Source organism: Eptesicus fuscus, chromosome 5 (assembly GCF_027574615.1).
Source record: "Eptesicus fuscus isolate TK198812 chromosome 5, DD_ASM_mEF_20220401, whole genome shotgun sequence".
Taxonomy (NCBI): domain Eukaryota; kingdom Metazoa; phylum Chordata; class Mammalia; order Chiroptera; family Vespertilionidae; genus Eptesicus; species Eptesicus fuscus.
The window spans coordinates 19853669-19869292 of NC_072477.1; the positions used below are offsets into that span (position 1 = coordinate 19853669).

General features: G+C 42.9%; 2 protein-coding genes across 4 annotated transcripts in view; one reads left to right on the top strand and one right to left on the bottom strand.

Moving 5' to 3' along the window:
* On the bottom strand, nt 1-8554 carry SLIRP (SRA stem-loop interacting RNA binding protein). The gene is made up of 4 exons (XM_008138781.3): nt 8337-8554; nt 3357-3415; nt 935-1042; nt 1-112 (listed from the first exon to the last, which is right to left on the bottom strand). The coding sequence occupies exons 1-4, from the start codon at nt 8431-8433 to the stop codon at nt 41-43; spliced, it is 336 nt and encodes a 111-aa protein (XP_008137003.1). The 5' UTR covers nt 8434-8554; the 3' UTR covers nt 1-40.
* The window catches only part of ALKBH1 (alkB homolog 1, histone H2A dioxygenase), a 22346-nt gene continuing 15198 nt past the window's right edge, over nt 8477-15624 (top strand). Inside the window, exons 1-3 of one of the 3 annotated variants that reach the window (XM_054715866.1) lie at nt 8477-8715; nt 10856-10964; nt 15178-15340. In XM_054715866.1, the coding sequence (XP_054571841.1) occupies nt 8542-8715; nt 10856-10964; nt 15178-15340 (446 nt within the window). In that variant the 5' untranslated portion in view covers nt 8477-8541. Of the gene's footprint in view, nt 8910-10855; nt 10987-15177; nt 15341-15624 lie in introns of all 3 variants that reach the window. The other 2 variants (XM_054715868.1, XM_054715867.1) reach the window with 2 other exon arrangements.

The following is a 15624-nucleotide window of genomic DNA, read 5'->3' on the forward strand; positions in this document are numbered from 1 at the left end:
TTTTCAGTTTTGTTCCTTTATTTAATAGGTAGTAATAGTATTAAAAATCTTTCTCTTCATCAGATGTTTGATCCCCTTGCAAAACTTTTCGTCTCTGAGCTTGAACTTGGAGCTGAAAAAAATCAAGCACTGTAAAGAAAGCCAATGTCCGCAAAAACATTAAAACTGAAAATTAACCCCTTAAGACTGCCTTTTTATTAGGAAGTCATCTCCAATAAGAGGATGTTCTTTGTTTGTAAAACTCCCTGAATTTCAATTAAAAATTATAAATCAGCCCGGCCTCAGTTGGTGGTCTGATGCATCAGGCGGTCAACCAGTTCAATTCCCAGTCAGGGCACATGTCCAGGTTGTGGGCTCAGTCCCCAGTAGGGGGCATGCAGGAAGCAGCCAATTGGTGTTTCTGTATCTCTCTCCCTCTTCTTTCCTCTCTATGAAATCTATAAAAACATTTAGAAAAAATTAATTGTAAATCAATCTGACCCAAGGCCACATAATAAGTGGAAAAGCCAGGATTTCATCCCCTGATAAATAGGCTGCTGTTTCCACTGCTCGGTGCTACATATGCTTGCTACCCATTACCAGGTCTTCTTTTACTTGCCTCTCCAGACCTTTTAGAACTGGGCATTCTACCACCACCGCCATTCTTTAAAACAGTGGTCCTCAAACTTTTTAAACAGGGGGCCAGTTCACTGTCCCTCAGACCGTTGGAGGGCCGGACTATAGTTTAAAAAAACTATGAACAAATTCCCATGCACACTGCACATATCTTATTTTGAAGTAAAAAAACAAAACGGCAAAAACACCTGCATGTGGCCCACGGGCCGTAGTTTGAGGACGCCTGCTTTAAAAGATTGCCCCAAATCTCTGTCATTTCACACTTCTGACCTACTTAATTGATATACAGTAAGTACATGATATATAGAAAAATACTTACTTTTACTCCATCAATAACATGACTATCATGTTGTAGTGCATTCTGAAGTTCTTCTTCTGAAGAAAAGTGAACCCAACCCATACCTCTGTGAAAGCCAGTCTCTCTGTCCTAAAAATTCGAAATTTAAGAAAATAATCATGAACTTGAGAAAGTTTCTATAAGCTCCAAATCAAACTACCAATGTTTTATTTGCCAAAATGGGTAATAGACATTTTAATGAATGTCAAAAACTTTGCTTTAGCCAGCCCCTGTGGCTCAGTGGTTGAGCATCAACCCAGGAACCAAGAGGTCACTGGTTTGATTTCTGGTCTGGGCACATGTCTGGGTTGCAGGCTCGACCACCAGTAGGGCGTGTGCAGGAGGCAGCCAATGGATGGTTCTAATCACTGATGTTTCTCTCCCTCTCTGAAATCAATTAAAAAAAAATTTTAAAAAATCTTGCTTTAATGCATATTCACTCTCCTAGTTACCCAAAGCTTAATTCCTATGTTAATCTTAACATTCTCTGCTTTTTTGCTACCATTGGAGAAGTAAAATATAAGAATGAGCTTCCTGTACCATTCTAGATACAAACCACAGTAACAGTAATAGTCAAGGGAATTCCATTCACAAAAAGAAGTACACTCCCTGTTTCTAACTTCCTCACTTCTAAAAACAAAATTTAAGCTTCAGAATCTTGGTATATTTCTGGTAATTTCTGAGACTAATCACCCTCATCACCACCACTACCATTATCACCAGCTAAAAAGTTAATTCTAGAAAGCACACAGAAAAATACAGCCCAGAATAAAGTAAAACAAATTAGATTGATTTCTAAACCATCATGAGAAAGCAATGGGAATGTAATAAATATGCAAAGTTTTTTAAAACGCACCCAATTTAATGAGGATAAAAATTAAACTATTCTCCACCAATTAGTTTTTTGTGTTTTTTTAATATATTTTAGTGATTTTTTATAGAGAGGAAGGGAGAGGGATAGAGAGTTGGAAACATCGATCAGCTGCCTCCTGCAACACCCCCTACTGGGGATGTACCCACAACCAAGGTACATGCCCTTTGACCGGAATCGAACCTGGGACCCTTCAGTCCGAAGGCCGACGCTCTATCCACTGAGCCAAACCGGTTAGGGCTCCACCAATTAGTTTTATGATAAACTATCCTCTACTATCTCATTATCATGATACTGTAGCAGGCAGAATTCTAAGATGGCTCCATGATCCCCTTGTTACTCCCTGTATAATCCCCTGTGGTGGTGGGGGGTGGGGGAGGGGGATGCGACACAGACCTGTGCTAGTCTTCTAATTAAAAGAATACATGGCAAAAGTGATGGGACGCCGCTCCCTTGATCAGGTTATATGCCAACGGTGATGGGGTGTCAATCTGTGACTCTAAGACTTATCTTAGCAGACTGAAGAAAGAAACTCCCTTGCTGACTTTGAGGAAGCAAGCTGCCATCCTGGGAAATAGCCTACAAAGAAGCCAGGAAACAAAAAAACTGCAGCTCGTTCCTAGGACAGGCGTCCTCAAACTACGGCCCACGGGCCACATGCGGGTGTTTTTGCCGTTTTTTTTTTTTTTACTTCAAAATAAGATATGTGCAGTGTGCATAGGAATTTGTTTATAGTTTTTTTTTAAACTATAGTCTGGCCCTCCAACGGTCTGAGGGACAGTGAACTGGCCCCCTGTTTAAAAAGTTTGAGGACCCCTGCTCTAGGATCTGAGAGCAGCCTCCAGCTGAAAGCCAACAAGAAAGCAAAAGCTCGGTCCCACAATTGAAAGACGACAACTGCCAAAACCTGTAGGAGCTTGGAAATCAATCTTACCAAGTTGAGCCTCTGATGAGACCAAAGCCCCAGCTGACAGGTTGCAGTTATATAGTCACTCAACAGAGGACTCAGCTAGACTGTGCCCAGAATCCTGATTTACAGAAACCGTTGAGATAATATATGTTCTTTTGAGCCACTAAGTTTGTGGTAATTTGTTCTGCAACAATAAAAAACTAGCACAAATGCCTAGGATATGGTGGGGTTTTTTCTTTTCACTTTTTAATCAGTATCACCCAAAATTTATCATCAAAGATTAAACAGCTTGCCGAAACCAGTTTGGCTCAGTGGATAGAGCGTCAGCCTTCGGACTGAAGGGTCCCAGGTTTAATTCCAGTCAAGGGCATGAGCTTTGGTTGCCGGCACATCCCCGGTGGGGGGTGTGCGGGAGGCAGCTGATCGATGTTTCTCATCGATGTTTCTAACTCTATCTCCCTCCCTTCCTCATTGTAAGAAATCAATAAAAAATATATTTAAAAAAAAGATTAAACAGCTTCACTCCATTATACATACAGATAAGTTGACATGCTTTGACAAAAACAAGAAACAGGAATTAAAGGATAACATTATTACTTAAAAAAACACAAAACAAAACTCACAAAAGGTAGATTGCACTTTCGTATATGGCCAAACTGTGCAAAGTGTTCTCTCAGCTCACCTGTATAGGAAGAGAAAACATTAAAAGTAGTTAATGCATTTTGTATCCTCCATCCTAGATTGTAGATAGAAAGCAAAAGGTGTCCTAGAACTCCAAACTTGTTGTGTACAGGAGCTACTGGGCATTTCCTGAAGCCTTAAGATTTAGTAGGCAGGTAAGGTGTTGACTATGAAGATGTAATGTACCAGATTTTCGGAGGTGATGGGGTAGGGACATGGACTGATAAATTGCTGCGTTGACTGTAGTCTTCATCCCCAACAAATACCATCATACCAGACATTGTACTAAGTGCCTGCATTATAATCCCTATGAGAAGATCACATAGAAGACAATTACAACAAAGAGATTTCCAAATAAAATCTCAATTTACTTGCCTTTCATAATTTAAAGTTTATACTAAGTTAAATAGTTGATTTTCTAAAATTTGTTGAGTTGATCCTACTTTCAACCTTCCTGCCTTATTTCCCATTACTGTACAGCAAATGAAATTCTGTGTATGCATCCTGTGACTTCCCATCTTTGCATGTCATTCTTTCTCCTTGACATGTCAGTAATCCTATCTCCTCCTGCCTAAACTGTAATTATCCTTCAAGACCCAGGCCAAATACATTCACTGAATATTATTTTATTGAGCTTCTACTGAAAGACAACATACAGTACCCTATGAGGTGGGTATGAACAGTAGATAATGTTAAAGACCAAAAAACTACATGATCTCTTTCTCTTCTGAACTACAGTGCTTGTACTGTCTGACTTGCATTCTTATTACTTCTTTCCCCTAGTTCCGTGGTCAGCAAACTGCGGCTTGCAAGCCACATGCGGCTCTTTGGCCCCTTGAGTGTGGCTCTTCCACAAAATACCACGGCCTGGGCGAGTCTATTTTGAAGAAGTGGCGTTAGAAGAAGTTTAAGTTTAAAAAATTTGGCTCTCAAAAGAAATTTCAATCAATTGATACTTGGCTCTGGTATGATTAATGAGTTTGCTGACCGCTGCCCTAGTTCATTTAACCTCATTGGTTCAACAATCACCTACATTTGTTGTTTGTAAAGCCTCCTCCCCTTTACCACTACAGTGTAAGCTCCCGAGTGTTGAGTCCACTATGTCCACAGTGATTGATACACAGGCGGGCAATATTTGCTAACCCTTCAACAATCCCCAGGGACTAAATTTCTTAAGAGCTCTATAGTTGATCAAACCAGTTGGCAAGATCAGAATCTCACAGAACCTGTTACTAGAGGATACAAAAACAGTGTTAATATACATGTTTTAAACCAGGTATTAGTTTTAGAAAACATTCACTTCCAAAATAAACTAGCTCTGGAAGGTAAACCTTTCCCCAAACTATCTACAATTTTTAGGAAAAACAGCTACAAGCACCAGGAACAATGCCTACCAAATAATAGATAATCTTTAAATATTTGATGAATGAATGAGCTGAGAGAGACTTTCAAAACTGAATGTTATACAGACTCTCTTGGAGATTTTATATATATATATAACTAGAGGCCCGGTGCATGAAACTCATGCGCAGGGGAGGGGGGATTCCCTCAGCCCGACCTGTACCCTCTCCAATCTGGGAGCCCAGGGATGGGGCCTAAACTGGCAGTTGGACATCCCTCTCACAATCTGGGACCTCTGGCTCCTAACCGCTCACCTGCCTGCCCTAACCACTCTGCCTGCTGGCCTGATCCCCCTAACTGCCCACACTTGCCAGTCTAGTTAGCCCTAACTGCCCTCCCCTGCTGGCCTGGTTGCCCCTATTAACTTTTTTTTTTTAAATCGTATCCCCTTCACACACAACTGTATTTGACTTCTTTATTGGCTTCTCCCTCTCACACAATTTTTCTCCTTTTGTAACACTTTTTCCTACTGACTGATCATTTACAAACTTTTCTTTCCTCCTTATTTCCTACTTCTGTTCCATCATCCTTCTTCCCATCTTTCTCCTACCCTCACTCCCTCCTCACATTCCTTCTTTCCTTTATCTTTATTCCTACCCTCCCTCCCCACCGTAAATTTTTTTCTTCACTTCCTCCCTCCCCCATTTCTTCCTTCTTCCCATTATCCTTTTAAGCTCTACTGGCTCCCCTTTAAAACTTTTCTCCCCCCCCTTTCTCTCATCCTACATTTCCCATACATTATTCTCTACTTCCACTGTTTTAATATCTATCTATCTATCTACCTGCCTAATTATTCACTATCACTTTTTTTCTTTTCTGACTCCTACTTTTAAAATCTGTCCCCAGGACACAACTATACTTGATTTTCATTATAGCTCCTACAGTTCTCTCATACATCCTCTTTCCTTCTTTAACTCTATTCTCTACTGACTCCTTTATAAAGTTCTCCCCTCCCTCTTTCTCTTCTTCCCCATCTCCCCCACTCCTCCCTCACTCTTTTACAGGCTAATTAAAAATTCTATGCTTTTCATCCTGTCTTAGAACTGACTGCTTTCCTCTCTGGACCTGTAGCCGCCTCTGTTTGGGCACTTGGGCCCCTCTCGCACTGGCTTTGAGGGGTCAAGCCTACCGTGGCCCGCAACTCCCCCCTCCGAGTTGGGGGAGGGTCCAGCTGGCACGGGCCAGCATCCATCTTGGGGACCACTGCGTTAAGTGCATTCATGTGCGAGAGGCTTTTCTCCCTCTGGGTGCTGAAGTGGGGGAAGGGGGGGAGCTGAGGCCTTTCCCGCCCCGCAGCGTGCCCGCTCCCATGCCTCAAGCAGCTCTCTGTCTACTCCCCTCCAGAATTTGCAGGCAACAGGTGTGCTTGCACAGGCATGGTCAGGGCCTGGCTTGTCCTGGGGCGGGGGGGCGGGGAGGGGGGGTGTGCGAGGTGGGAGGAGGCTTTGAGGTTATGCACTTGGGAGGATCGACGGGTGTCCTGGGCATCGCGGGGCCGCCCTGGGTGTTTGTGGCAGTGGGATCCCCACGTTGTTTACCAGTGGCTCTTCCAGGTCTGGTGCCTTACCTCCACGTCCACTCTCATCCACTCTCCGTTGTCGCGCCTGGGCCCTTCCTTCATGTTGGGTCCACAACCTCTCGATTTGCATACGCGCACCCCCCCCCCCACCTTTGGCATCTGCCAACCGCTCCCTGAGAACCGGCCTCCTGCAGTGCAGGTGTCGCCCCTCGCCCCCACCACCTCAGGAGGGGGGTTGGTGGCATCCCTGGGCAGAGTGCTCTCTGACAGGGTGTGGTGTTGCAGGGGTGTTTGTCAGGCACATGCACCCGGGAGAAAAAGAGGACTCTGGCGCTGGGGGCAGGGAAGAGAGCCTCACTGGTAGGCAGGGAAGAGAGCCTCACGCAAGTCCCCCTGGTGGTCTGTCAATATGCAAATTGGTCGTTACTGTGACACCATTAGGACCAATTTGCATATTATCTCTTTATTATATAGATTATTATATAGATTGATTTCAGAGAGAAAAGGAGAGGGAAAGAAACATCAATGATGAGAATCATTGATGGGCTGCCTCCTGCACACCCTACATTGGGGATGGAGACCGAAACTGGGGCATGTGCCCTGACTGGGAATCCAACTGTGACTTCCTCCTTCATAGGTTGATGCTTAATCAATGAACCATGCCGGCCGGGCTCTTCGAGGTTTTAAATCCCCCATTACAGTGTGGAATCTCGCATTTGCAAGATGCTGAAGAAACCCCTGAGCCTTTCTACAGTTTCACAGGGCCTAGGCAAGGCATTCTACTGGGTTTGGTCTTCACCCACAACATATTGAGAAGGAGAGACACAAATTGACCTACTTCCCATCCTACTATCATACTTGGGCCACAAAAATTAAGAGAAGCTACCCCTGTCCTATTGTTTAAGAGAACTGACTCGACACATGGGTTATCCACAAAAGTGACTGTAAGCAAATGTAAAATTTTAAATCATAAAAATGTAAATTGTAAAACTGCTTACCAAAATTTTGGTAAGCAAAGGTAAAAACCTTATCTCAAAACAGCAGCCGACGCTGACAAAAAACAATGTTGGCGAGAGAACTCAGTACTGGATTACTCCCGACCCTCTATCTCCAGCCGATGCCTTCCCCATGAGCTTCAATTTTAGTAATCATGAAAATAACCACCACTTATGGAGTACTTAACTCTATATTTAGCACAAGTTTAAGCGGTTTACATATAAACTCCTTTACCATGGTATGAGGACGATCCTGACTCCGTTTCACAGGAGATGAAATTGAAGCACAGAGTGGGACCCTTTGCCCAGTTACCTTCCGTTGGCCAGGTTACACGATTAAATGGCCGGGGTGGAAGGCGAGCCCAAAGCAGTACGGCTTCAGAGTGCACTTCTCACTCAGCGACACACAGCCTCCTCTGTCCCCCACATCTAAACTTCACTCATCTCCTTCCGACCCGCTTCTCCTACATTCTAGCCACGAAATTCACCAACGTGAAAACCTGGAAGCCAGTCCTCCTTTTCCCTCGGTTGGTGCTCTACCGCCTATCAAGACATCACGAAAAGCTTGTCGGTTTTGTTTTGTTAGCATTGATGGATCTGACCTCCCTTCTACCACTACCCTCGTTCAGCTCCTCATCTTGGAGCTGAATTACTGAAATTGCCTTTCAGTCCGTCTCCTCGCCTCCAATCTTGCCACTTGGAATTCCTCCCCCCACACCGCAATCCAAGTAATCCCTTCTAAATGGTAAATCTTAAAAGTTTCCGAGTAATAGCCTCTCCACCAAATCACCTAAAAGACAGGAGATCGTGAACACGCGCTCCAAAAGCTCAAGGGACATTCCTACACGGTTACTTGCAAACGTTTCCCCCTGCTCCTGGGTGAGCACAGAAGCAGACCCGGCCTCCTCACGGAGCCACCACGCTGACCTGAGCGCTCCGCTGAAAGCAGAGCTCCTGAGGATCGCTTGGACCTAAAAATGCCGCCCCGCCGCGTCTCCATCACTCACTTGAAGAGGCGGTCCAGGGGATTTTCCTGACAAAGGCAGCGGTCCGGCTGGTATTGGCCCGCAGAGCCACAGCGGCCCTCGCTGCCGACGCCGCCATCTTTAGCTGGAGGGACCTCGGCGAGCGGAGGTCGCGACCCCGGAAAAACCTGCCGCGCGTCCAGTGCACGGGAATCTGCTTCCGGGGCAGAGGAGGCCGGGCAGCGAGATGGGGAAGATGGCGGCGGCCTTGGGCTCCGTGGCTACGCTCGTGACAGAGCCTGGGGAGGACGCCTTTCGGAAGCTTTTCCGCTTCTACCGGCAGAGCCGCCCGGGGACCGCAGACCTGGGAGGGGTCATCGACTTCTCGGCGGCCCGCGGCACGGGGCCCGGGGCCCACAAGGTACGGAGAGGAGCGGCGCGCGCCTCCCCGACGTCCTGCCTCGCTTCCTGGAGGGTTTTCAATGCCGTCGTCACTTTTCGCTTCCACACTGGTTGTTATTAAACGTCCCGCTTTGGCGATGAAGAGCTCTGCAGCTGGTTTCTCCACGTGGCCTTTCGTGGCGCTGCCCTCGGTCAAAAAATGTCTGGGAATTGGTACTTATTCCTTCCATTAACTGGCCACTTGCATTTCTACTTCGATTTGTGTAAAAACCTGTAAACCGTGTTCGTAGACCTTAGGGTAGCGCTCAGCAGTTTTAAAAAAGCCAACTACCCGAATAATCCCAGAACTGATAGGGATCGCTGTTGTCCGTAAAACTGATAGCGGTCTTGTCTGAGCCTCCGAGAAGGAAGGCATTCAGAGGTAATTCAGAGATAATCTCTCCAAGTTGAAAGTGAACGGATAACGAATCTAAGCATCATCCATTATTTCTACCTTTGGGCGGGGCGCAGGGTACACAGGGAGAATCACAACTACAGTGTAATGTATATTTTCTTTTCTTTATTGATTAAGGTATTACATGTGTTCTTATTCCTCCATTGCTGCCCCCCGCCCCCTGTATATTTTCTTTACAGTTACTTTAACACTTGAGGATACCTGATCCCTTAATTTGCCCTTGGTATTGTCCACAGATGGCTGGGTGAGGCTTTCTTTCCAAGCCTAGAATAGTTCTTAATAAAATTGGAATGCCACGATACCACCATATTTGTCTGAAACTCGGCTTCTTAAGAAGCTTCACTTGTTAGCAGAAATGGTCTTAGAGTTGTCAGAACAACACAGAAAGTCTGCACCCCTGCAATAATACAGTTGATTGATGGGAGAATCCCTCAGACCCTTATTCAGCTACTTTTGCCCAAAACTTGACCATAATACATACTTTTAGAATTAAGTCACCTGAGAAGGAGACATTGTGTGTAGCACATACTTAAAACAGTAATTACTCAATAAATACACTATTGAGTAATGAAAACTTTGTTATTTAGTTACCCAGCTCAAAACAGATTGAAAGTAGCAACTTAGAGAAGAAAGTTACTGTTAAAAGACCCTAATGAGAGCAGTGGAGGAAGTGATGGCAACATTTTGGCAAGGGGACATGGGGGGGCAACAGAAAAACTTTTTAAAAGCTCAGATTGCACTAGCCAGTTTGGCTCAGTGGATAGAGTGTTGACCTATGGACTGAAGGGTCCCGGGTTCCATTCGGTCAAGGGCGCATGCCCAGGTTGCAAACTCAATCCCCAGTAGGGGGCCTGCAAAAGGACAGCCGATCAATGATTCATCATTGATGTTTCTGTCTCTTTCACCCTCTCTCTCTGAAATCAATAAAAAATATATTTAAATAAATAAATAAACGAATACATATTGTACTTTTAACAAACAGGGTTCCTAATGTTTCATTGATGGATTGCATGGTTAGAGTGCTCTCTTTCCATTCTCTCACCCTCCCCAGCCTGGTGTTCCTCATAGCTCTGTTTCAACACCAACTGTAGCCCTAGCTGGTTTGGCTCAGTGGATAGAGCATCAGCCTGATGACTGAAGGGTCCCGGGTTAGATTCCAGTCAAGGGCACAGGCCTAGGTTGCAGGCTCAATCCCCACCAGGGGGCGTGCAGGAGGCAGCCGATCAGTGATTCTCATCATTGATGTTTCTATCTCTCCCTTTCCTTTCCTCTCTGAAATCAATAAAAATATATAAAAATAAACACCAACTGTATACAAATGCCTCAGAAGCATTATTATTAGCCCTAACAGAAGTAAACAGCATTGTGACTCGGGGTATTCCAGTATACCAAACACCAGAGTCCTAAAAGAAATCACAAAGGTATGATATTGAAAAGGTAGTATTTAAGGCAAAAATCAGCCTGCTTCTCATTATTATCTTAATTCTATATAGCTCTCTAGTGGCTAGTATATGGATGAGGAAACTGAGGCTCTAAGAAGTGACTTATCTAAGTCTTACATCAAGTAAGTGATGGGACTAAGTTTAGGATCCCAGACTTATGATTCCTAACTTTGCCCATACCAGAAATCTCTTTAGAGCTTTGAAGTTCTCAGATTTGATCTGTAAAATAACTTTAGCCCTCTGACTTGTTTCCTTCCTGCCAGGTGGTCAGATCTCAGCTGAGTGTGTCCTCAGTCAGTGACCACGATGCACATAGAGCAGGACTTCAGCCGGTCAGCAGTTGGCGAGCTTATGGACTCGAAGGCTATCCTGGTGAGTACAGGTGATCTACAAGGTGAATTCAATCATTTATCTTATTTTAGAAGAGGAGCTAGTAAATAGACAAAAGAAGAACAGCAAATACACAGAAATGTTCCACTCTCCAACCCCTCCTAAATTCTGCCTCATCTAAGATTTCCATTTATGTAGCACTCCTAAAGGACAGGAGTCACTACTGCTGCTTATATTGCACAGCAGGTACAAATGAAAAATATGACAGTGACTCCGGGCTCCCTGCCGCATCTCTCTGAACACCCACCTGCTCTGGCAGAAGAACCACTTTGAGTGATAGAATAATTAATAATGGTCACTCCAGACTGGCTGGCATGGCTCTGTGGTTGAGTGTCAACCTATGAACCAGGAGGTCATGGTTCGATTCCCGGTCAGGCCACATGCTGATGTTGCGGGCTGGATCAATAGTGTGGGGTGTGCAGAAGGCAGCCAATCAATGATTCTCTCATCGTTGATGTTTCTCTCTCTTCCTCTCTGAAATGAATAAAAATATATTTTAAAAAATAAAAATGGTCACTCCAGTCACAAAATCCCTGTATTCTCAAATGGCATAACAACAACTTAAAAATTATTGGCATCATCAAGGCCAAACATTTGAAAAAATTACAGTAATGAGATCAGAAATCCTAAAATTTTAGTGATATTGGGTAGCTCACTTTGCAGATAAAGTAATAAGATTAATTATTATGAACTATTCAGAAGATATGGAAATGCTTTATTTGGCCAAGTAATCTTAACATCTGTCATCTTGTTTCTTTCTAGAGGACATACTCATAAAGTTAACATTGCACTTGTGATTTCAAATATGGATTAAAAGCAAGTGATACCCCTAAAAAGAAATAGTAATTTTTGTACTAAGGGCCAGGTCTGTATTACAGCTTTTAATATAGTATGACCACTAAAGTATTTGTTAACATGGGAAGGTGTAATAATAGCTTTTTTAAAAATTGGGTGGGTTTTTTTTGTTTTTTTTGTTTTTAATGTTTATTGATTTTGAGAGAGAGAGAGAGACATCTATGTGAAAGAGGAACATTGATCGGTTGCCTCCCTCACATGCCCCAACCAGGAACCCAACCCACAACCTAGGTATGTGCCCTGACCAGGAATCAAACCCACCACATTTCAGTATACAGGACAATGCTCCAACCAATTGAGCCGCACAGGCCAGGGCTGGAAGGTGTACAGCTTTAATACTTCCTATAAAAGGCCTCATGAACTTTAGTTCTGTATTAAAGAACTGAAGATGATCTTATGACTGAAGTCACCGAGGAAACAATCAAATGGCCTTCATATATGAAAGCATTGCTCCCCATGAGTTTAGATAAATGAGCATGCATCACCATCGGTCTTTTAATCACTTTGTTCTTGAAGGCTGCCCTGTACCTCTCAGACCTAGCTCCTATATTCAAGGGCATGTTTCTGTAATTGTGCCTTCTTTCCTTAACAAATTGTTCAGGCTGCAAGGTTGTCAACCCTTCTTTGGTCTTATTTTCTCTAAATTGGTGTCCTTGGTTTTCTAGGATTTTACACTTAAGCGACATAATTTAAGTTGGAACCTATGGTAAATGTGTCCCTAGAGTCTTTATTCTGATTTCCTAGCCATTATAAGCTGCATTTAATAGAATTATAACGTCCAAAACAGGGGAGATGACAGTCTCTTCTTACTCTGACTTGATTGGAAGGATTGTGTTTACTTGTGGATTCTGTTTATTCTGAAGGAGCCTAGCCGTACCACACCTTGTCCTTATGAGAGTGAGCAGGAAGATGATGGGTCTGAAGACCAGAAACTGAATCTGGGGACGAGTAGACTTGAGGGGGAACATGATAGTATTGAACATTTGAAAAGTTGTGCACAAGAGGGGATGGGAAGTAGTGCATACTAGTGGTTAGGGCCTAGGTTCTGACACCATACTACCTGGGTTCATGTCCTGGCTCTACTATCTACTACTACATAACCTTGGGCAAACTTCTTAATCTCTCTTGGCCTCAGCTTCCTCATATATACAACGTGTAAAAATAGTGCCCACTTTATAAGATTATAGTGAGGATTAAATATGAGTATCCTAGTAAAGTGCTTAGGTCAATGCCTGGCACATAGTAAATAGTCATTAAATGTTAGCTGTAAAGCTTGAAGTATTAATCAAGAAGAATTAAAAGCTAATGTGGGCTTGCTCTGTGTGTCAGAACCTAAGGCCAATTCATGAAAATTTGAAAGAGGCAAATTTTAACTCAGTGAAAGGATAACAGCAGTTGTCTGAAATGGACTGCCTGAAAAGGTATTAAATTTTCTATCACTCTTCAGGCTTGGACTAGGTCAGGGGTATTCTTCCTTTAATCTCATATTTGGCGGGGTGAGGGCGGGGGGATATCGTGGTGGTGGTGGTGGTGCTGTAATCTTTTCTTTTTAAATGGTGATAGCATGTGGTAGATTATTGGGGAGTTTCATACCGTTTTTCTTTCAAAATAGTGATAGTCCTATCACTCTCCTAAATTATTTGAATAATTTCACTAGTACATGAAATGCAAAAATAACCTCCACATTTATAAGCAAGTATTCTCATTCCTGTCCTCCAACTTTAGAGAAAGAAGAGTTCCTTCAACTCAGCCAGTCCCTTCACCTCTGACCCCACCTTCTTTTACTTCCTCCTGCTTTCAAGACCTTGCTCTGTTCCTTTCCTCACTTCATTTTTAGCCAGTTCTCTTCAACTGGCTCTTTCCTCACGATCTATAAGCATGCTTCAGTCTTTTTAAACCCTAAAAACCATAAACTCTCCCCTTATTTTTTTATTCTTCTTTGACTACTCCTCAGTCTTTGTTTCTTTTATCAACCAGGCTTTTAAAAGATATTATCTGGTCAGAGGGGAGGGAGGGTTGAGGGGCTCAGTCAAAAAAGTGAAGGGATTAAGCAAAAAAATATATATATATTCATAGACACAGACAACAGTTTGGTGATTTGTGCCGCGCCAGCACAGCCAAGGGTTCGGCGAGCCTGAGGGGGGCAGGCGAAGGATGAAGAAAAGACAGACAAAGAGAATAAGCTAGGTCTAGGTGGATCTTCTGTGCCTGGCTGAGACCACAGAACAGATCCAGACTGCAAGCTGATGCTTTATTTTATAGTCAGAGGTAAACAAGGTAGTGGTCACCATAGTTACAATGTTCTTGTGAGTTTCACTTGTTTTGGCAGCACTTGCTGCACCTCCCATAGCCCATTAGCTAACCAGGAAGGATCTAGGGAGCGTCATAAGGTCAAATACAATATACAGATGATATATTGCAGAATTGTACACCTGAAGTCTATATAATTTTATTAACCAATGTCACTCCAATAAATTAAATTAAAAATTAAAATTAAAAAATAAATAAGACATTATCTGTATAACTATTGTCCTATCTCCAGGTATTTCATGAAGGATAAAATTTTTCAACTCTTTATCTCTAGTTCTTAAGAAAGTGCACAGTGTGTCTGTTGAATGCTTGATGAATTAATCCTTGCCATGCATAGGATTCTAGTTAAACGTTGTTATTGCTCTTTTATAAAAGAGAAAAGTGATGTGAGATTACTTTCAAGGTCATAAGGATCTTTTCAGCATACATGCTGTAGGTATTTGCATCGTACCATACCGAGCAGATGTACATACCATATTCCTTCCCTGCTATATTAGTCAGGAGGCAGAAATCACACCAATTATTATAACCGTGATAATTTATAGACTCAGTAGCCAGAAAATAGAAAATGGAAAGGGCAAAAAGGGCACACTGAAATATCAAAGGTAGTAACTGCAGGAAGCAGCCACCACCTCTGTACATGGTGACACTGGGTGAAAATTTAAGGGAAGACTTTTGGCGGTTTCAATTCTAAAGTTTGCTTTGGGGTAACACAAATAATAATTGTGGAATGTTTGTTTCCCTTGAGAGTAACCCCAAAAGCCAAAGGTATTTGCATAGTGGTAGATGGCTAGTGATCATCAAACTTAACTTTTTACTAACTTGAAGGAATTCCTCTTCCTGTAAAATTGGAGAATAGGAATTAGAACATTTGCTTATTAGCATGGAAGCCACTGGAAGCATGAGTAAAAGAAGATGGAAAGTAAATAGTAAAGTAGAGGGTATAAGGAAGTCAACAGAAGTAAACTATCTGAATAACCGATGCAGAATTTCCTCCTCTCCTTTCTTTCCCCACCCATCTTTTATATAGGTTTTATTTTCATCCCAAACCCCTTCCTCCCGGGTTACCAGTGGCACTGGGTGAAGCAGTGCCTTAAGTTATATTCCCAGAAACCTAATGTATGTAACCTGGACAAACACATGACTAAAGAAGAGACCCAAGATCTATGGGAACAGAGCAAAGAGTTTCTCAGGTAGGTTTTATCAATCACAATAAAATGTTAGCATTCAGCTCAAGTCATCACAGATCTTTAAAGGAACCATTTTATAACAATGCAGTGAAAGTAACTGGCCTGTTTATTTTTCCCTCATTTCTACGCAAATGCAGCAAAATTAAATTCTTCCCTCTGGAACATTTGGGCAGATGCTTTGACAATTATACTAAATTGAGATCCATTTCAAAGATTTGCTAATCATAGCTTAGATATCAAGTTCATCCTCAGTAATCATCAGATAATCCATTTTCATTCACCTTCGG

What these genes read in the sequence shown, in the direction of transcription:
- SLIRP (XM_008138781.3), bottom strand. Translation starts at nt 8,433, where the DNA reads ATGGCGGCGTCGGCAGCGAGGGCCGCTGTGGCTCTGCGGGCCAATACC. An exon ending in GAAAGTGCAATCTACCTTTT is followed by an intron (nt 1,043 to 3,356) that starts GTGAGTTTTGTT and finishes TCGAATTTTTAG; the next exon opens with GACAGAGAGACTGGCTTTCA. An exon ending in ATGTTATTGATGGAGTAAAA is followed by an intron (nt 113 to 934) that starts GTAAGTATTTTT and finishes GATTTTTTTCAG; the next exon opens with CTCCAAGTTCAAGCTCAGAG.